This window comes from Myxine glutinosa, chromosome 1 (genome assembly GCF_964187855.1).
Source record: "Myxine glutinosa chromosome 1, kmMyxGlut1.1, whole genome shotgun sequence".
NCBI lineage: Eukaryota > Metazoa > Chordata > Myxini > Myxiniformes > Myxinidae > Myxine > Myxine glutinosa.
In genome coordinates this window covers 94848915-94871507 of record NC_136261.1, presented here as the reverse complement: position 1 = coordinate 94871507, position 22593 = coordinate 94848915, and the positions used below count along the sequence as shown (strand labels likewise).

General features: G+C 46.1%; 1 protein-coding gene and 1 long non-coding RNA gene across 19 annotated transcripts in view; one reads left to right on the top strand and one right to left on the bottom strand.

The window, feature by feature from the left end:
* Positions 1–1251: 1251 nt before the first annotated feature.
* On the bottom strand, positions 1252–9870 carry LOC137426577 (uncharacterized). 2 transcript variants are annotated; one of them, XR_013622922.1, is made up of 3 exons: positions 9801–9870; positions 2085–2247; positions 1252–1936 (listed from the first exon to the last, which is right to left on the bottom strand). It is a non-coding gene; the product is annotated as an uncharacterized LOC137426577 (long non-coding RNA). The 2 variants fall into 2 exon arrangements; XR_013622921.1 differs by having other exon boundaries at positions 9625–9851.
* ACP6 (acid phosphatase 6, lysophosphatidic) overlaps positions 9664–22593 on the top strand; it is a 44808-nt gene continuing 31878 nt past the window's right edge. Inside the window, exons 1-3 of one of the 17 annotated variants that reach the window (XM_078774830.1) lie at positions 10251–10849; positions 11047–11131; positions 21938–22221. In XM_078774830.1, the coding sequence (XP_078630956.1) occupies positions 22141–22221 (81 nt within the window). In that variant the 5' untranslated portion in view covers positions 10251–10849; positions 11047–11131; positions 21938–22140. Of the gene's footprint in view, positions 9718–9940; positions 10051–10224; positions 10850–11046; positions 11132–12027; positions 12367–21937; positions 22222–22593 lie in introns of those variants that run through there. The other 16 variants (XM_078774862.1, XM_078774799.1, XM_078774804.1 and 13 more) reach the window with 16 other exon arrangements.

Genomic DNA, 22593 nt, shown 5'->3' with positions numbered 1-22593 from the left:
TCGGTGTGACGTCAGAGTGAAGGTTCGAGAGAAGAAGAAGAATCCGTCTCTCTCTCTCTCTCTCTCTCTCTCTCTCTCTCTCTCTCTCTCTCTCTCTCTCTCTCTCTCTCTCTCTCTCTCCCCCCCCCCCCCCCTCGTTGGTACTGGTGGTTTGATTGGGCGGTCACGCTTTGTCCTTTGTCTCTCGAGTGGCTCGTGAGGAGAACTGCGGAGCTTTGGAAACTCTCTCATCATGAAGGAAGGAGTGTTGGTGAACTGTGGTGTTTCTCGTGGAAGCTGGAGCCGCGTTGCATTTCAGAGGGAGTGGAGAGCGAGGCAGGACTGGCCGCACGAATTGCCTCACATTTGTGGCGCAGTGCGGAGGAACTTCGCGCCATCTTGTGCGTTTCCTGCGCAGGCGGCTGCGGGCCACATCGGACTGCCGAAGGCAAATAAAAGGGGGGGGGGGGGGGGATTTTCTTTTTCTTTTCGTTGATCATTCCCCTGTCTGTTTTTGTGTCTGAGTGGAGACGTCTCAAGTTAGGATATTAGTTTGAACCTCACCATTTATTTTTATCATATTGCATTTATTTTCATTAAATTATTTGCTTTTATCATTTATCATTGCATTTGCATATCACATTTATCATATCATTTATCATTGCATTGTTAGGATATTATTATCATTTATCAAAATGGTTCTCGAAAAAGGCCAACCCCCGCTTTGCGGGGAAAAATGGCCTCTAAAGGTGGTTATATATTTATAAATCATTATTTGCTGCATTTCATTTGTTGTATTGTTGATTTTCCTTGTCTCGTTTCTGTGTTTGTGGGTTTGAGGAATAAACCCGTGTGGTGGCCGTCTGGGCAGGTAAGAACTTTGGTCCCATCCCGCGTGTGCCAAAAAAAAAAGTACCGACAATTTTCGGCTTGTTCGCCTCGGAGTTAAAGCAAACTGTTTGGCTATCTGTTCGGGATCATCAAAGTGATCTTAATCACTGGCGACACGACATTATGTAATGAATGTTAAAATATATTTTGACACAATTACACTAGTTAATACCTGCAATACAATACATAAATTAGAACTTCTGAATGTCATATTAGTCAATGATTGAAAATTTCAGAAATAAAACTTGAAAACTGGTCATCAAATTGTTATGTATGGGACGCCATGTGTTAGGACCAGGCCTAATTTGCATAATTGAATAGTTGACTTCTCTTTTTAATAGCTATAACAACATGATACATTATTCATGTCCATAAAATAAATAAATCAGAAAGGTATTTTTATTTTTCAGAACTATTTCAAATTGTCCCATAAGTAACGCTTTATTCAACTTTATGCAAATTAGCCACCAATTTCATTGTTGATATGCATAACTTATTTTTTTCCCCTTACAGAATCATAAACTTTGACCTTTTAGCTACAAAATGACACCAAAGATTGTACTATTACATCAAGATGATGTTTTGCCATCTGAGGGGACATTATCTTGGACTTGCCGTGAAATGTATTCACCAATTGTTACAGTGACCTGGTTCGTCCCAGTTGACAGTTCAAATCCATCCTGTGAGTCGCTTCAATTTGACCATAACGGTCGACTAATTCGGGGTCTTTCTCATCACTGCCCGCTTCGTCCTCGGAAACCTTGGTAATGGCCTCCAACTCTTCCTCGATGAGCTCGTCGCCAGACGAGGCGATAAGATCCTCCAACTCCTTAGGCTGCATGTCGTCAAATCCTTCCAACTCCCGAGCCAACCCGGCAATTTCATTCCTCTCCACCGTGTTATCTGGAAATCCTGTGAAGTATTTCACTGCGTGTGGCCACAGGTTTGCCTGCACGCGTTGATGGAGTCTCTCACCTCATCCAGCTCTCACCTCATCCAGCGACTCCTTGATCGCGCCGATGCAGCGGGCAATGTTGAACTCTTTCCAACACTGCCCGACGGTGAGCTGTAGGTCCAAAATACAAAAATGCAATGAAAAATCTAAAAACAAAATTCAAAATATTCAAAAATCCAAAATGCAACTGTTCCATCGCACCCAAAATGCAGCGAAAGGTGCCGCGGGTGTAATAAGTTTTAAAAGTGGAGATTACGACCTTGGTCGAGCGGATGGATCAGGGAGGTGGTGTTCAGTTGGGCAGCAGGAGGATCACCTCGACGTTCGGGTGCGCCAACTTCAGGTCCCCGGGATGTCCAGGAGCGTTGGCCATAAATAAGCAGGAGAACCTTGAATGGAAGGCTTTGTTTCACCAGATACCTCTGCACCCGAGGGAGGAAACAGTTATGAAACTAGATGGTGTTCATAGAATACTTACCCTGCGCAGTCAACTTGGTGTGAGCCAACTCTTCTATTTTTGAATGTTTCTTTTTTTTAATCCAATATGACTGCCAGACCATGTGAGCGATGACATCATAAATTTATATTCTCTAAATAATTGTTGCATATACAGACTTGGCATTTAATATGGAATATTTTTTTTTTCTTGACTTGGGTTTACTTTCTTAACTCAGTATATCAATCTGGTGAGTTTCTTTTACACTTTGGTGATTTATTTGTTAAAAGAACCACGTCACTGATTGTCTGTCGCAGCAAGAAGTCAACAACAGGATTATATCACAGGTGGCGTGGCAAAATGTATGGACAGGTGCATTTGACGATTGGCTTCACAGTCGAGTATACAAGGGTTGTTGCGTTCTGTATTAGTGGAAAACAACTGCTGCACGTCTCCAAAAGTTATTGCCGCTTCCTCTGGAGATGGTCCGTCAACTCGACAATGCTGTTTGTCATGGAGTGGTGGCTTTATGAAATTACGGCATGAAAGCGTGCTATTGCTCGGCAGTATGGCATCACTCAAGGTCAGGTGTCAAAGATCCTGAAACGAAATGCTCAGAGGGGTGTCCCTACTCCAATACCGAGGCCAGCACATCCCCGCAGAACCACAAGGAGGGATGATCGCCAGCTGCACCGGTTAGTCTGCAATGGCCATACCAAGTCAGCTAATCGGCTTAGGGCTGAGTGGCAGAAACTGACAAATGTGCCTGTATCCAGAAGGCTAGTCAACCAACGACTGGTTCAAGCAGGCTATCGTGCCAGGCGTCCCCTGAGAAAGCCACGCCTGACCAGACAACACCGCCAGCGCCGATTGCAGTGGGCCAGAGAGCACCGTCAATGGCAGCCAGGACACTGGAATCATGTGATCTTCAGTGACGAGTCTAGATTTCTGGTCTATCGTCAAGATGGCCGCGTCTGAGTGCGCAGACAAGTGCATGAAGCCTACAACAAAGATTGTATACTGCCAAGAGTCCAAGCTGGAGGTGGTGGGGTGACTGTTTGGGCTGCTTTTCATGCAGGGGGCAAAACTGACCTGGTTGTTCTGAATAGAAACCTGAACCAGTTCAAGTACAGGGCCATTCTGGAAGAAACATTGCTTCCATTTGCTCGTGCAGCCTTTCGAGGAAACTTTGTCTTCCAAGATGACAATGCACGGCCTCATCGTGCTCGCTTGATCCAACACTTTCTTGCTGACCTTGGTGTAGAGCATATGGAGTGGCCTGCCATGTCCCCGGATATGAATCCGATAGAGAACTTGTGGGCAGAATTAACGCGTCAAATCGACCACTTGGACCAGCAGCCGACCTCTGTGCGTGAATTGCAGCAGGCTAATGTCACTGCATGGCAAGCGATTCCTGTCCAAACCTTGGCAAATCTCATGAACAGCATGCCTCAACGTGTACGTGCTCTCCTGAATGCTGGTGGGGGTTACATGAAGTACTGAACTGTAATTTTACTGTCCGTAATCCCTGTCGTAATTTAACTTTTGTTTTTGTTAAAAATAAATTTGACTAATGTGCAAAATAAAGAGATATTTCTGGAAAACGTACAGAAGTTTAACACAGTACTGTCCATGAATTGAGTTCGATATCAGTTTACATCACTTTCAAGGATCAATTTATTTGTTTCGAAATGTCAAATGTGGTTTTTGTTTCTTTTAAAGGTCACATTAACAAAATCTAGAATAATTTCAACATAATTCCAATGAACTTTTGGTTCTATGACATCTTGAAAAGTAAGTTCACCCCCACAAAAATAATATTCCATATTAAATGCCAAGTCTGTATCATGCTCAATAAATTTCAAACTGATCAGACTAAGGGTTGTCCCTGTCAAATTATGACGTCATAATTACGGCACCAATGACGTCATCGTTAACAACACCGATTCCCCATATGGAGTTCTTTACAATGAGCCACGTTTCAATCTTACTATAATTCACCAAATGTCCGTCCGTCTGTCTGTCTGTTTGAAGGTACCGTAAAAACTACTGAACCGATCTCAACGATATTTTGGGTGGGTAATCCTGGGATCTCCAGGAGTAAAATAGACTATTTAGTTTTCCCAATTTCAGCTTTAGTCTCCAGCATTCTCAGGTTTGGACTCCCGCATAACATTTGCGTTCACATAACATTCATTGTTCTCATTGTGACGATGTTGTTTTCCCGGGTGCCGCACAAACGGCTGCACTGATCGAACTCGGTGACCTCGGACAAAGACCTTTTATAAGGACACGGGTTGAAGCCCTGCTTGAGAGAATTCTAACCCATTTCAATTGAAGGAAACACGTATCGGGAGTACATACGACATAGCGATTGTGAACACGATTAGTTTAATCTTTACATGAGAGAATTCCACATAGCTATTTGGGCGGTGAATACGCTAACAGATCGCTGGCTCCATCGATCTTGCCAAGGCTGTAACAGCTATTGGCTCAAAATCCTTTTAACTGTTCATTTGGAAGTTTTTACAATGAAGGAAACACGTATCGGGAGTACATACGACATCGGGAGGACTAACTGCACGCGTCTTCAGTATCGAGCTTGAATCTGTCCTGGCGGATCTGAAGAGCGGAATGCTTGGAGAAGTGGTGGGCTACTTCGGCATGAAGGAGGATCAGAAACGTGGACTCCCACACTGCCACATCCTGCTGATACTTGCTCCCGCATGACGTTATTTTCCCGGGTGCCACGCAAACGGCTGCACCGATCGAGATTTAACGGATGTTTATATGAATCGTTTAAAAGAAAAAAAAGCCTTCAATTTCTGATATTTAGCCTTTTCATTTGGGCCTCCCAATTGAAGCCCCGCCCACAGGGTGGGTACCGTTGCTAGTTTTTTACTTTGCATTTCACTTTACTGAAATGCAGACACAAATGTTATATTTTCGTCAAAAATCGTCGGAATTTCGCTAAATCTGTTTAGGTCCTGTGTTAATATACCTCAGCGATTGACAAATCTGAAATCAGAATTTTATTGGTGGTCAAAATGACCCCGTGAGGTCGCTCCATACTTTGCCTGCTCGTCATGTGCAGTGTGATAATTAATTCCATGCCCACTCTAGAAGACTCTTCTTCTTCATGCAATAACAACTTCTAGCTTCTAGACCGTACATCCAATCATCTTGAAAATTTGCAAATATGTTACACTTCATTACCTCTACTATAATATAAAGTTTCACGTCGATCAATGAAGCGGTTAAAGAGTTATACTTTTTTTTGTTTTGTTCGTTTAATTATTTATATCTGCCAAACCACGTGACCTATCGCAAATTCCAAAAGGTAATTTTAGTAGACTGATATGCTGAACACATCTGTGAAGTTTCCCCTCGATAGGATCAAAAATGAGGGAGTAGCTTGGTTTTAAAAGTTTATGCTTAAAAACGTCATAACTCCGAAATCATGTGACGCATGACGTCATGCTTACTGACTTTTTTGTTCGACATGGGTATGCGATTCCGCCTGCAAAGTTCTCCTCGATCTGTGCAGTCGTTTTGGAGAAAATTGGATTTTAGTGGTTTTTCAGGCTTTTCACTCCAAACAATATGGCGTCCGAACCATGTGACCTACGACGTCATTATAATTTTATTTTTGCATCAATTTATACCGAGAAGATGCTCAAGAAATTTCATCCTGATCGGATAAAGTTTTTTACTTGTTGAATTATGACGTCATAACGGCGGCACCTATGACGTCATCATTCACATATGTCATTCCGCATGGAAAGTTCTTTGCAGTGAGATCTGTCTCAATTATTTATGTTCAGCGTTTTTTGAGATATAGAGGTGCAAAGTTTTTTGGTTTTTCCAAGATGGCGCCCGTACCACGTGACCTGTGACGTCATAATATTCACCAAAATATTCTACAGGAGGAGTCCCTCCTATGGTGAAAATTTCATGTCAATCGGACCAACGGTTGCCGAGTAAAATGAATTTTTAAAATGCAGACACATTTTATTTATATCTGCCAAACGTACGTACCTGAATGCTTAACCCTGCCTTTCGCTTTGCGAGCGCAGGGTAACTAGAACGGCACTCAGTAGGGAGCATATACCTCCGCCTGGTTGGCCACATCACTCAATGGTGGAGAATCACCTAAATAATTATACTAGCTGGATCCGGATCCAGATCTTCACCTAAATTGAATAGATTATTCCTCGTCACACACACGCAACCTGTCCACCAAGTTTCGTCCAAATCCGTCCATAACTTTTGTTCTATAACTCTTAAAATCATGGGAGAGAATTGTGCCATCCTGAGACACCATCCCTTGAGTAGGGCTGGGGGGAAATGCGGGAGGTTGGGGGTGGGAGTGGGGGAGACGAGGGGGTGGGGGGAAGGAATTATTAACGATCTCAATAGTTCACATACCCCTCTAGGGGGATGTCATGAGGTGCACACAACCTGGTTGTAAACATTTCCAAAGCTGAGAATTTCTGCTGAAGGAGCCCTCAATGAGGCGTGGAATTTCGAATTTGACCAAGGTACCTGCACATAATGGTCAACTCTACACAAAAGGTACATCCAGTGGGATCGTTTACATCTACAAATGAAAAGGCTATCAGATGGAAGAGCCGGTTTAGCGTCCCCTCTGATGCTCTGCCAGTGAAGCACAAGACATGTTTATAATCAAGCCAGGAATGGAACCCAGACACAACAGCTCAAGGATCAGTACAGTGCCTTCAGAAAGTATTCACACTCTGACATTTTCACATTTTGTTGTGTTACAGCCTGAATTTTAAATATATTAAATTGAGATTTCTTGTCACTCAAGTGTCACAAATCATGTACCAGAATGTCAATGTGGAATCTTTTTTTCTTTTTTTCACAAAAAATAAAATAAAATAGAAGGGCACTCAGTAGAGAACATACCTCGGCCAGGCTGAACAGTTTATGTTTTGTGTCCCACTGTTAGACCAGATCTGGATTTGGACCTCAACCAAAATCGATTCGGCTTGTTCTTGCAGTGCAAATACAAATTAGTGTTTTGTAAATAATGCTCCCCACCGGTTAAATGTATAGTTTGAAGACCATTCCGCAATTCGGTTATTCTGTGGGCGTGAGTCTGTTAGGTAGGATGCAACGTAGCAGGCGGGACATACGTAGTTGATTTAAAACTGTCGCACTCAAGGGTAAGGTTAATAGTAGAGGGCTACTACACCTGAGTGTCACATTAAGTAAAGTTATTTCGGGTCGGGACGACCCTAGAGGAAAGACGAGTGCTGTGTTACGGTTTTTAGAACCTTCACTAATAAATTTTAGTAAATGCATCCCTTATAAATGTTCCCCTGTAAATATCCCCATCAATTGGCTTGTTAAAGATCGCACCCTAGTTAGTCCATGTGCAACACGTAGCAAACCGTAGGACCTCTCCGTAGTTATTTCATTATTATGTGTTTCAGTTAAGGATCTGTTCCCAATAGTTGAATCTGCGTTGCATTAATCAAATAAGATAGGTCCCTTTCCATTCCCCCAATCGTCTCCGCAAAGTAGCAGTCCGGCGACGTTCGCTGCTCCTTGCCTTGATGCAGTTGTTGGCCCCAAACCGCCATTAGCCATGCGGTCAAAGCCGAGGAAGAAGTGGGCGGAGCCACTAGAACAAGGTGTGGCACGTCGACGCATCGGCAGAGGTGGAGTCAGCGAGCCCTTTGCCGGCCAACCAGCGCCGAGGTGAGCCAACCGGTAGGCATGTCATCAGAGCCGGCGGCTTGATTCCAACACGCACAATAAAAGCGGCTGGGAGGGACTGCTTCAAGAGAGAGATGTGACCCGGCAGATGAGGGAGGTACCAGGCGAGCATACTGCTGGATCGTGAGGCAGAAGAGTGGGTCCGTGACGGCGACAACAATACAGTAGTCAATTGACATTGTCCGACCGTGTGTGAAACCGAATACGTGAAGCTGCCGCTGGCTGTTCGCTTCCAGCCCGGAGCGTGGACCTGGAGCAGACCTCCTTGCTGTGCCTCTGCCCGAACCTTCCAACCCTGCTGTCCCACACGGACCCTTCTCCTTCTTCCAGTCATTCCTGCCTGCCATCCCCTTTCGTGTAAGTCTGTTGTCTGTCCTGGGCGTTGATAATTAAGATTGTTTTAAGGTTTGCCCGGTGTATCTGCTTTTTCCTCCTTGTAAATGCCCTTCTTTCGTTTCCTCTTTTAGTATAGAAATAAACCTGTGTGCTTCCTTTACCTTTGTTGGTTCTTTGGCTTCCTCTCATCTGGTCACTTTAGTCTTTTCCCCATTGAGTACCTGTGGCGCGATTTTGGCCAACGCTCGGGATCGAGTTAGTCAATTGCTAACGGCTCGAGCCGCGGATTGCTAAACCGCTCGGCAAATACCATCTTGTCCGTGGTTCGAGCGGTACTTGTCTCCCTGCTTTGCGGAGGGATTGGTAAAGGTATTCGGGAGAACACCTTGACCAATAACCCTGATCAATTCCACCCCGCAAAGGAGCGTTACAAGTACCAGGACTAGAGACGGCCAGCTTAACAGGCCAAGGGGATTAACCCCCCCTTGCTAAGGGGAGTGCCGTCTCTAAGATCCGTAACAATTGGTGTCAGGAGTGTGGGATTTGGTCAAAATTTTGAGCGGCCGAAAGCCTCGAGAGCCTCGATCTTGTATACAAAAAAAACAAAACAAAAAACCAACTCATCCACCCAAGTTTAGTCATAACTCGTCCATAACTTTTTAAAATATCATGTTGCATATCGCTTTTCACCTGATCTCTCAATGGTGAGGAATCAATTAAGAAATTAAATAATTCTCGTATCTGAATCCATATTCAGATCTTCACCAAAATCGAATCGATTCTTCCTTGTAACACACCCAACCTATCCACCAAGTTTCTTCCGAATCCGTCTAACTTTTTGAGAGATCGTGCTATATATCGGTTTTAGCCCTATCACTAAATGGTGAAGAATCACTTAAAAAATTATCTGATCCGGATTCGAATCTTCACCGAAACCGAATCAAGTCTTCCTTGTCACACACCCAACCTCTCCACCAAGTTTCGTCCGAATCCGTCCACAACTCTTTGAGATATCCTGCTTTGTATCGTTTTATGGCCTTATATCCCAATGGTGAAAAATCACTTTTAAAATTCTAGTAGCCGAATCCGGATCTTCACCAAAATCTAATAATTTCGTCCTCGTCACATACTCTACATCTCTGCCAAATTTGTCCAAATAGGTTCACATCTTTTTGAAATGTCTTGTTCACAAACGGCCATGGGTGAAAACATAACCTCCATCCCCCTTTGGTGGCGGACGTAACCAGCCCATGAAGATTGATGCCATCACCCATAGGCCTACCTTCCTGGTGGCCCTCCAAAACACGGGAAGCGTTTGTATGTTCTTGCCCTTGAGAGCACGTGGGTTTAGGGAACGGTGCAACTGCTCCGGAAGGTACTCTTCTCGTCGGATCAGCTGCGACAGTTGAGCAGGGAATGCTTTGGCCGCGTCGCGTGGTCTGCGGAGGCAAAGCTCACCTGTCATTTTGACGTTGCGTCGACCGTGTCCATACCGTTCCTTTGCAAGTCGCTTGCCAAGCTGATGTATCAGGTTATGTTTTCACCCTTGTCTGTCTTTAAAAAGTTGTGGATGGATTCGGACGAAATTTGGTGCATGTGTTGGGTACGTGACGCTGACAAGAACGAAATGATTCGATTTTGGTTGAGGTCCGAATCCAGATCTACCCGATCAGTGGATGCAAAACGTAAACTGTTCAGCCTGGCGGAGGTATGGCATGCTCTCTCGTCTCTATAAACCAAGTGCTGTTCTCGTTCTTACATGTTATTCTGCCTCGTCTTTCGGTTGACGGCAACCTTGTTCATGTACACTTTATGCTGGCCATGGCAGTATAGTTTGCTGTAGCGTATCTGCACTCGTTTAGAGTTTTTTAGATGACGTGTTTCCATGAGTAGTATGCAAAATATCTGGACAACATACTTCGTCAATGATTGGAAAGAGATGAAATTATTGAGGAACTGAGTGTTTAATTATATTTCTTCCTATTACCTCCTTGCTTTGCCATTTATGTTCTGTATGATGTTTGTTTGCTGTAACGTATTCGCCCTTCCCTTCTTGAAATTTAAATGCGCGAAATGAACAGTATATAATCGATAAAAGCTATCTATACATTCTGTTTGTGATCTTTGAATTCCACGTAAAGGCTATTTATTTGTGGTTTGATTCGAAATGTAGAAGCGTGGTCACCACATTCGGTCGAGGAAGCCCCATCGGTGACGGCGTGTTGTCCCGTCTGTGATAAGGATTAAAGGTCAATAAAGGAGGTTCAATGAAGAAGATGCGGCCGAAGCAGTTGAACCACCTCGGAGTCGCCGTCACGGCGTGTGGTGCTTTGGTGTGCGTTTGGTTGGCGCGGAACAGGGTCCGTGGGCCGCTGGTGGAGGAGGTTCGTCGGAATCGAGGGACCACTTCAGATACTCGGACTCGGGGTCTAGACCTGCGGCAAGCCGTGGTGCTCTTCCGTCATGGAGCGCGGACTCCCCTCACCGTCCTGCCTTATCTTCCAGAGGTCACTGTCACCACACTTATAGTTATTCTTGGGTAAAATGCCAGGGGCATAGAAAAGGCCCCTCTATGTAAGGGTATGCGCCATGTGGCAAAGTATAGAAAAGAAGGGAGATTCCATAGCTTGTAGAAAATGCCAAACAGAAAATAAAGGACATTCAAAAAATTTGTGTGCAAGCTGGACTACCCTTGTGTTCTTAGGAGGAACCAAGGAATGCTCTAGAAAAGTTCATATAAAGTGGTGCCCTACATCTGGCAAATAAAATGCATTTACTTCTTCATGGAGGTGTGTGAGTACAATTGGCGCCCCTCCTGCCCTATATAGGCTACCTACTGCCATATATACGCTACCTACTGCCCTATATAGGCTACCTACTGCCATATATATGCTACCTACTGCCCTATATAGGCTACCTCCTGCCCTATATAGTATATCGGCTACCTCCTGCTATATATAATATATATATATATATATATATATATATATATATATATATATGTAGGCTACCTCCTGCCCTATATAGTATATTGGCTACCTCCTGCCCTATATAGGCTACCTCCTGCCCTATATAGGCTACCTACTGCCCTATATAGGCTACCTACTGCCCTACATAGGCTACCTACTGCCCTATATAGGCTACCTCCTGCCCTATATAGTATATCGGCTACTTCCTGCTATATATGTGTATATATATATATACATATATATATATATATATATATATATATATATATATATATATATATATATATATATATATATATATATATATATATATATATATATATATAATAATAATAATAATTCATTTATTTTGTATAGCGCTTTTCCAGAAGCCCAAAGGCGCTTTGACAGAGTGGCAAACATAATGCATAACAATACATGAAAACAACAATTGCAAAAAAGACAAGAATCAATAGGGAAATATTTAAAGCAAAAGGAGGGAGAAGGAGAAGAGATAGTCAGGGGTTAAATGCTGTGGGTTGAATGTTGAATGCAGTGTTGAACAGGTGGGTCTTTAGTGATGTTTTGAATGTGGTGAGTGAGGAGGAGTCTCTGATGGTGTGAGGTAGTGAGTTCCAGAGGGTGGGAGCAGCGATGGAGAAGGCCCTGTCCCCCCAGGATCTGAATTTGGTCCGGATGGAGGGGGTCAGGAGGTTGGTACCAGCAGAGCGGAGGTTGCGGGTGGGAGTGTGTCTGGAGAGGAGGTCAGCCAGGTAGGATGGGGCCAGGTTATGGAGGGCTTTGTATGTCAAGAGGAGGATTTTGTACTGGATTCTCTGGGGGATGGGGAGCCAGTGAAGCTTGTAAAGGACGGGGGTGATGTGGTCACGGGTCCGGGAATGGGTGAGTAGACGGGCAGCGGAGTTCTGAATGTATTGGAGTTTATTGGTGATTTTTGAGGGTGAACCATAGTGGAGGCTATTGCAGTAGTCCAGACGGGTGGTGATGAAGGCGTGGATGAGGGTTTCTGCAGCCGTGGAGGAGAGGGATGAGCGGAGACGGGCGATGTTTTTCAGGTGAAAGAAGGCTGACTTTGTGATCTGTTTAGTGTATTTGTCGAAGGAAAGGGTTTGGTCAAAGATGACGCCAAGATTCCGGATGTGAGGGGAGGTGGATACTGGGATACCGTCGATGTTGAGGGCAAAGTTATGGGTGGATTTTGTGAGCGTTTTTGGGCCAATGATGATTATTTCAGATTTATCACAGTTAAGCTTGAGGAAGTTGATATATATATATATATATATATATATATATATATATATATATAGGCTACCTCCTGCCCTATATAGGCTACCTACTGCCATATATATGCTACCTACTGCCCTATATAGGCTACCTACTGCCATATATATGCTACCTACTGCCCTATATAGGCTACCTCCTGCCCTATATAGTATATCGGCTACCTCCTGCTATATATTGTTGTGGATATGAGAATGTTTTTTTTATTTTGTTGTTGTGGTAAAATGTTGTTGTAAAAGGTTGTTGTAAAAATATCACCCCTCCTCCCTCCGTTTGTGGTTGTATAAAGGTCAAAGGGCGTTTCCGTAGTTAGTCCATAAAACAAACATGCAGGACACGATATATCCTTTCTTTTGACAGTTATATCCTTATTATGTGTATTAGCGTAAGGCTGTGTCTTCCATTAATTGAAATACTCCATTGCACCAGTGAAAGAGAATAGATCCCCTTTCCTTCCCATCCCCAAAATCTCCATCCCATATTACATCCCCTCTCGTCATTGCCGAGCCTCGATTGCCAATATTACCTCCCCTCCAATAACCGCCATTGACCACGAGGCTCGAGTCAGGGAAGGAAGGCGTGTCTCCACCTCGTCAGAGGGGAGGAGGGGCGTGCCCGCCCGTCGTCATCCAGGGCGGAGCCCGAGGGTCGCGCGACCAACCAGGGCCGAGGTGAGCACCCCGATGGGCGTGTCCTGAACGCCGGCGGCTTAACCGCCGGAGGCGCTATAAAAAGGCGCGCACGGAAGTAAAAGGAGAGGTGGTTGGACAGTTGGTTGGTTGCACAGAGTTGGTTGCGCAGAGAGTTGGTTGCACCGTTGGTTGCACCGTTGGTCAGGGTTGGTTGCACCGTTGGTCAGAGTTGGTTGCACCGTTGGTCAGAGTTGGTTGCACAGAGTTGGTTGCGGTGAGGAGTCGGTGGTCAGAGTGAGGGACCAAGAAAGAGTGGAGGGTTTGGACCAGACGAGTGGGACAAGGCCTGGCAAGGCAAGTGGAGGCGGGAGCAGCAGCGACACCCGGCAGCCGCTTGGGGCCTGGGCGGCGGTTTGGAGCAGGGCCGAAAAGGAACGGCGGCTGCTAAACGCGCCGATCGTGCTGCATGACCCCCCTTGGACTTCCCTCTCCCTCCAGCCATCCACATCCTGCGATTCCTGCAATTCCCCGCGTGAGTCAGTGTCTTTTGTTTGTTCTGTCATGGGATAAGTTAAGCCTGTAGATAAGCTAGTATTTGCACTGTGTCACCTGCGTCTTATGTGTTGTAAATAAACTTGATTGCTCCTTTTTGCTTGTGTGTGTAAATAATAAACCCCATTACTCGTCTGTACGTCTTCTCGTTTTAATTCCTTTTCCTCTTGCATTGCGTCGTTTTTGTCTTTTCCCTCATTGAGCAGCTACGGTGCGATACGGCCAAAGTTCTGGGTGAATCGGGTGAGTTTTGTTAGGTCGCGGTCTTACACCACCGCTCGGTCTATAACATCTAACCGCGATCTATAACAATTGGTGTCTGGGAGTGAGATTCGGGGCCCGAACCAAATTTTTAAAACATCTAGAAAAAAAATTTTGGTCAAAATTACGAGCTGCCGAACTTTGTTTTTTTTAAGCAAAACCCGAATTTTGAAATCGCGCCATGGCTGTTCAAGGCGACGGGATGCCGGTGGGAGAGATAGACGGGGTAGAATCGACCCAGGACTTAGGAAAAAAAATGGTGGAGGAGAGGAAAGAAGGTGTGGTTGAGGGAGTATCAGACGCACAAAATGGCGCCTCGCACATTGCTACGGCGGCCGCACCCGCTGCACAAGTGGGAGGGATGGCCCAAATGCAGGCCCTCATGGAGCAATTTATGGCACAAATGAGGGCCTCTATGGAAGAGTCAGTGTATAATTGGAAGAGGGATGCCATGTCAGACGAATCCGGGTGTGATCTAAAAAAATTGAGGGAGGAATCCAGGTGTGAAGTGGAAAAACGGATATCAGAGGCAAGGGAGGAGCAGAGGGACAGAGACCGCAAGTTGGGCGAAAGGGTCCCAGGGGTGCACGACGAGGTAAAGCGGGTCGAAAAGCGCTGGTTGAGCGAAGCGGAGAAAAGCACGGGTACAATGACGGGGGTAGAAATCGCGACACGGGGTTTGAAAAAGCCGGCGACCGATGAGGTAGAGGGAATTTTATTAAAGCCAACGGTCGTCGAGGTGAACAAAGAAATTATGGGTATAGTTGAAATTGGAGAGACCGGGGACTTAAAGTTAAAAGAGCAACAATCGGAGGAAGGAATGGAAATTGCTCAAAGTCTAAATGCACATCCTGATGCTGTACTCGCTAACCCGAATGGAAGTTTGCAGGTTCGCGTGGAGAAAAGGATCCCCCAGGTGAGTCGTGCTGTATATTGTGCGGGTAGATTTTGCAGGAGGATGTTTAGCGACAAAAGAATTTTCGCGCGCTTGGGATCGAGGAAGCACCCGGGCGTTGGTGAAGGGTCCCGTGTGAGTGGAAATGGCACGCGTGGGAGAAAAAAGTGTGCGTCGGCGAGTGGGTGTGTTATAAAGTGTGGGAGTGAAACCGAGTGCGAGCGAGAATGCACGTCGGTGTGTACGGGGTGTGACACAGGGAGTGAGAGCAATACGGAGTGCACGCCCATGGTGAGTGTTACGGAGGACGTAACGGAGGAGAGGTGTGGATCGAAGTGTGCGCAAGAGGTGTGGTGTGTAACAGAGAGCGTTGGTGGAATGTACGGACGGCGTTGGAACGCCAGGTTTTGTGAGGGTGAAAGGGGTAGCGTATGCTTGTAAGCATGCAAGTGAAGCGTCGATGGTAACCGGTTTAGTGGTTAGAGCGACGGATAGCCGATGCGAGCACTCGGTGCGAGGGGTGCTTGGTTGGGTGCGAGGCCCGGCGTCGATCGAAGCTGCGTCGTTTCTCTTCGAAGCGTCGTTGCCGATTCGGGCTTGGCCCCGCCCCGCACGGTCGAGTCCGGGCTTTGTCGGGCGAGGCGACCGGTCCGGTTCGAGGGCGAGTGGGAGGAAGCGGAACGGTGCCCCCTCGTGGGGACGGGGTTCCGACCGGGGGAGATGGAGCCATCGGGCCCGGGACCGCAAGGTGCCGCGCCGAGATGGTGCGTGGAATCTCGGTCCAACCAAACCACCTCCCTTGAACCGAAAGCCGGACGGATTCAACCTGCAGGCAACCAAACCACCCGAATTCATTGCTCGGCTTTGCGAAGCCGAGTTTAATGATGTCATGGCGCACCGAGAGGATGTAATAAGTAGACGGATGATGATGGTAGTGATTTGATACGAAATTAATAATAGTGGGTAGAATTGGCAGTAAATGGAAAATTTTTGAATTGGTTGGAATTTGGTGTGCCAAATTGATAGAGAGACCCCCGATGTGGTGGGATGGCAAATCCACCATCCCTCACAGTGGGGGCAAAGGAGCACTAGCTTAGGGGGTGTATGGCAGTGGAAAACTAGCCCGGGTGGGTTAGGATATGGTGTGTAGGGATCTAGCGAAGATTGACATTAGGTGACGTTAAGTTTAGTTAGTGACTGATACCTGTAGTGGGGACGCAGGTAGATTAGTATGGATGATAATGACGTGGGAGCGCAATAGTTTAAAGGGACGACTGGGAAGCGCAAGTTTCAGAGGGGAGAAGTTAGCTGAGATGATGCCGTGTGTGTGAGGATTGAACAGGTGAGAATGGAACAGGTGTGATTGCACAGGTGTGCAACTGAACAGGTGTGTGGAGCAGTGTATGAGTGAGTGATGGTGATGTGTGTTGCGTTGACCAACTGGTCCAGAAAGAGGAGGAGGGTGCAGGTGGCACCAGGTAGGATTGCACAGGTGTGCAACAACAGGTGAATGAAAGACAGGTGTATGGAATAAATGGTCTGGAGTATTGGAATGGATGGTCGTGGAGTGAGTATGGTGGAAATTGTGGAGTGGAGTGGATGGTGCGAAGGTGTGAATGGGGGAAGAGTGGACCCCCATCACGGATACCCGGGGCGGGTAGTGTAAGAGTTAGGTAGAGGGTACAGGTAAATTGTGGTTGGATATTGGCATCTGTGGTGCGGTTGGAAGAATGCTGTTTGGATGGGTGCATTAGTGTTGTGGAAATGGCTGGGCGTGTAGCCTGTTAGTGTGTGTAGTTGGTTTGGGCACTCCACCACTGTAAGGATGTCGGCCAGGTGAGGCCGCAGGTGGGCTCTGGGAGCCGGTAGAGTTGTGGATGGGGCCCGAGGATCCGGAGGATGGACCCGGGTAGCCCAGTGCCAGAGAGGGCACCGAGTGGGGAGAGTGCCAGAGGGCCTTCCCCAGGTAGTTAGGTTAGGGTAAGGAGCAGGTAAGCTCGGAGGCAACCGCAGTGGTGGAGGTGTGCAGGTGGGTAGACCCACTGGGATAGGTACACGCCACAGCCCAGAAATTGTGCGAGGGCACCGGGAGATGAATCGGGGGAGTGAGACCCCAAATTGAAAAGCACCACAGTTTGGCCAATGGGAATTGGTTTTTAGAACCCATAGTGTAAGAGGGCCAATGGTTTGGCCGGAGAAAGACCCCGGGTAGTGTAAAGTGTGTTAAAGTCATTTAGAAAATAGTTAGGATGAAGGATCTCCTCGCACCATCTGCATCCACTCACCTGAGGTGACAGGTACTCCACACCATGCCATGTTTTGATTATTTTTTATGATGCAAATGTTTGGATTGTGAGACGCATCATGACGTGGGTGTGACATTGTGCGTAATTCCATCTCTTCCTCCTTATGAGGATTGATGATGAATTGATGATGGCAAATTTTTGAAGTAGAGGGATTGTGGTGACGAATTTGGTATAGGGGAAATATGGGGAAGACGTGACAGTAGTGACGAATTGGTAATGTGTAGGTTTTGTACATATGGGGTAAGGGCAAGGGTGGGCTAGGTAACAGGGGGGTGACGTACGGTAGGGACGAGCTTTCTCACTTCGCCCTCCGTACGCATTTCGCCTTGCATTGCCTTATTGATGTGTACCCTTGTGACCTTACCCCTCGCTCAATTGTCTTTCTTTTGTCTCCCACATGACCTGTGCGCCGTTGGGCGCCGAGGGGAGCGTGCGTGGGTCGGCCATTGTGCGCCCGAAATTCCCAGAACCAGCTGTCTGCATCGATGCACCACATTATGGACCACATGCCTGTGGCCGAGCACCACTTATAGACCCCATGGGTTGGGGCATGGCCCCTCTGCTGGAACCGGCCATGAGGGCCCGAAATCTTGCTGGCGGACCTTGGCCACAGGGCACCGATGCCCCACAGGTGAACCACACTAGTCGGCCCTGTGGGCCATAAATAAAATAAATAAGAAGGACACATTGGGCACACTTTATTGCAAATAGGCCGCCAGTAAGCAAAGCAAAAGAGAATGACAACATCTGGAAGACAAATAATAATAACCAGCAGAGGGAGCCGAAGAGCAAGAGACACCTGCAGGGTTAGGGGTTGTTTGGTTATTTTTTATTCATGAACAGTGATGACTGTGCACCGATTGGTGCTTGAGGGTGCTTTGGTGCGTTTTTGGGTGCTTTAATGGTGCATTGATGCAGAGCAGACTGTCTCCCCCCCAGAAAGAACAATTACAGGTCCTGGGTTAGTTTTGTAAATAAAAATAGCGTCAGTGTAAATAATGCTTCCCACCGTCAGTGTATAGTTTGAAGACCATTCCGCAATTCGGTTAACTGTGGGCGTAAGTCTGTTAGGCAGGGTGCAATGGAGCAGCGGGACACATTTATTTATGTTTTAAAACTGTCGCACTCAGGGTCAGGTTAAAAGTAGAGGGAACTACACCTACGTGCCACACTAAGGTAAAAGTAATAGGCCCGGGACGTGCCTAAGGGGAGGAGGGTGCAGTGTTGTGGATATGAGAATGTTTTTTTTATTTTGTTGTTGTGGTAAAATGTTGTTGTAAAAGGTTGTTGTAAAAATATCACCCCTCCTCCCTCCGTTTGTGGTTGTATAAAGGTCAAAGGGCGTTTCCGTAGTTAGTCCATAAAACAAACATGCAGGACACGATATATCCTTTCTTTTGACAGTTATATCCTTATTATGTGTATTAGCGTAAGGCTGTGTCTTCCATTAATTGAAATACTCCATTGCACCAGTGAAAGAGAATAGATCCCCTTTCCTTCCCATCCCCAAAATCTCCATCCCATATTACATCCCCTCTCGTCATTGCCGAGCCTCGATTGCCAATATTACCTCCCCTCCAATAACCGCCATTGACCACGAGGCTCGAGTCAGGGAAGGAAGGCGTGTCTCCACCTCGTCAGAGGGGAGGAGGGGCGTGCCCGCCCGTCGTCATCCAGGGCGGAGCCCGAGGGTCGCGCGACCAACCAGGGCCGAGGTGAGCACCCCGATGGGCGTGTCCTGAACGCCGGCGGCTTAACCGCCGGAGGCGCTATAAAAAGGCGCGCACGGAAGTAAAAGGAGAGGTGGTTGGACAGTTGGTTGGTTGCACAGAGTTGGTTGCGCAGAGAGTTGGTTGCACCGTTGGTCAGGGTTGGTTGCACCGTTGGTCAGAGTTGGTTGCACCGTTGGTCAGAGTTGGTTGCACAGAGTTGGTTGCGGTGAGGAGTCGGTGGTCAGAGTGAGGGACCAAGAAAGAGTGGAGGGTTTGGACCAGACGAGTGGGACAAGGCCTGGCAAGGCAAGTGGAGGCGGGAGCAGCAGCGACACCCGGCAGCCGCTTGGGGCCTGGGCGGCGGTTTGGAGCAGGGCCGAAAAGGAACGGCGGCTGCTAAACGCGCCGATCGTGCTGCATGACCCCCCTTGGACTTCCCTCTCCCTCCAGCCATCCACATCCTGCGATTCCTGCAATTCCCCGCGTGAGTCAGTGTCTTTTGTTTGTTCTGTCATGGGATAAGTTAAGCCTGTAGATAAGCTAGTATTTGCACTGTGTCACCTGCGTCTTATGTGTTGTAAATAAACTTGATTGCTCCTTTTTGCTTGTGTGTGTAAATAATAAACCCCATTACTCGTCTGTACGTCTTCTCGTTTTAATTCCTTTTCCTCTTGCATTGCGTCGTTTTTGTCTTTTCCCTCATTGAGCAGCTACGGTGCGATACGGCCAAAGTTCTGGGTGAATCGGGTGAGTTTTGTTAGGTCGCGGTCTTACACCACCGCTCGGTCTATAACATCTAACCGCGATCTATAACAATATATATATATATATATATATATATATATATATATATATATATATATATGCTACCTACTGCCCTATATAGGCTACCTCCTGCCCTATATAGTATATTGGCTACCTCCTGCCCTATATAGGCTACCTCCTGCCCTATATAGTATATCGGCTACCTCCTGCTATATATATATATAGGCTACCTAATGCCCTATATTGGTGACCTACTGCCCTATATAGGCTACCTCCTGCCCTATATAGGCTACCTACTGCCATATATATGCTACCTACTGCCATATATAGGCTACCTCCTGCCATATATAGGCTACCTACTACCATATACATGCTACCTACTGCCATATATAGGCTACCTCCTGCCCTATATAGTATATCGGCTACCTCCTGCTATATATATATATATATATATATAGGCTACCTCCTGCCCTATATAGTATATTGGCTACCTCCTGCCCTATATCGGCTACCTCCTGCCCTATACAGTATATCGGCTACCTCCTGCAATATATAGTATATTGGCTACCTCCTGCGCTATATAGGCTACCTCCTGCCCTATATAGTATATCGGCTACCTCCTGCTATATATATATACTAGCTGGGGTACCCGGCTTCCCCCGTGTTGAATAAGAATAAGACAAATATATGACGAAAAGAACATGTATATTTTAGAGCAATATCACAGTACATTTCCTCCATGACGTTTTTTCAATTTTCAATTTCTCAAAACCTCTGGGTATACAACATTTCTGGTTTTCTTACTTGGTGCCAAGACATAAAGATTGCTTGGTTTTCCAACCCTCGAGCAGCCCACGTTCAGCTGGCCATGGGCAAACACTTGTTCTGTGCAGTTCAGGCCTACAACCTTCATTGATTGCCCCTGCGCCCTGTTGATGGACATAGCAAAACATAGCCTGATGGGGAACTGAATCCTCTTGAAGGAGAATGGAAGGTCAGGTGGAATAAGTGGTATCCTTGGAATGAATACTTTCTCTCCTCTGTATTGTCCTGAGAGGATGGTTGCCTCTAGAACACGCGGCATCATTTGCTGGATTGTCAATCGTGTTCCATTACACAGCTTTGGTGGATCAGGATTCCTTAGAAGCATGATTGGTGCTCCCACCTTGAGAATCAACCTGTGTGTTGGGAGTCCTTGAGGCTGACGACTGTTGAGAAACTCAGTTGGGCGGTTTACTGCCTGATCTTCATCTGTCACTTTGGCAAGAGAATCATAATTTCTTTCATGACCGGGCAGCGAACGTCATTATGTGCGACATTACGTCACTCCTACGGACGTGAAAACATTTGTTTTCCTTAAAAATATATTTAAAATAAATAAAATAGTACATAAATTAACAATAAAAGAAGCTAAAAAACAATTTAAAATTAGATAAAAAGCACATTAAAAATATATAAATATGTACGTACAGTATACTGTACGTACGCGCAACCGCTGATTCTCATTCAAAACAGGCGACGTACAGTATTCCTTTACTGTGTCTGTGTTAGCCATGGGTCCGAAGAAGGATAATGCTAGTGTTTCCAAGCGTAATGTGGTTACGATGGACGATAAGGTAAATCTGAGTAAAAGGTATGGAAAAGGTGGAAAAGTGTCGGTGATAGCGCATAGACCTTATTGCGAATCGGAACCGCAATGCGTCATGGGATCGGAAAGGGGCAATAGCGCCGCCACAAACTACACCATGGAATTGCAGCTGGCCCGGTTTTTTAAACCATTGATATTAAAATAAAAAGTAGCCTATAACCACCGGAATTTTATGCTGATTCCGAATCTGTCTAAAACTTTTCTCCGATGTGTAGTTCTTGAGTTATAAGCGGACATCCAGACAGACAGACACACACACAGACACTCCTCCTTTATATATAGAGATAGGCTACCTCATGCCCTAGATAGGCTACCTACTGCCATATATATGCTACCTACTGCCATATATAGGCTACATCCTGCCCTATATAGGCTACCTACTACCATATATACGCTACCTACTGCCATATATAGGCGACCTCCTGCCCTATATAGGCTACCTACTACCATATATATGCTACCTACTGCCCTATATAGGCTACCTACTACCATATATATGCTACCTACTGCCCTATATAGGCTACCTCCTGCCCATATTTTTTTCATTTTCACTTTCAATAACCATGTTTTTCAGGTGCAATGGAACTCGGATCTTCTGCAGACACCAAGTTATACTTTGTTTGATTATGTTACAATGGATGAGCATGGTGTCCCACGTTCTGCTAGCACCGACGTTGCAACTCTGCTTCCGGTCTGTATATATTAATTTATTTGTTGCATTGTGAAAGCTCATGGAAGAGCAACCCCTCTTCCCCCCACCCCCTTCCAGGTGCTCCCATGATCCGAAATCGAAAAATCAAAGCCTGGGCCATTGTGCGAGCTACTGTCTTGTATTCGTGCGTCAAAAATAGCAAAAAGGTAACGGATGATCGATTGGACTTGCTGGTGGACATCATGGTCCATTTTATAAGTTCATCTCTTCGAGTATCGAGATAGAAATGACCTAAAAATACAACATATATTGGTGAGCATGTACAGTTCCCTGTTGGCAGGTTGTATGAAAAATGATGGAGGTAAAAAGGAAGCATTCAAATGCAGAACCATGTAAACAGGGTAAACAGAGAAAATGATCAAAGGAAAGCTGGACACAGCAGCATGACATAAGTATGTCATGCAAATGACATTGAAAGAATCTTATGAGTTGGGTAACAGTCAGCCATGGATATGTCCCTCTTACATCAGCCATCGATTTGGCAATATATCCAGTGTCAAGTGGTGTCGTTAAAAATG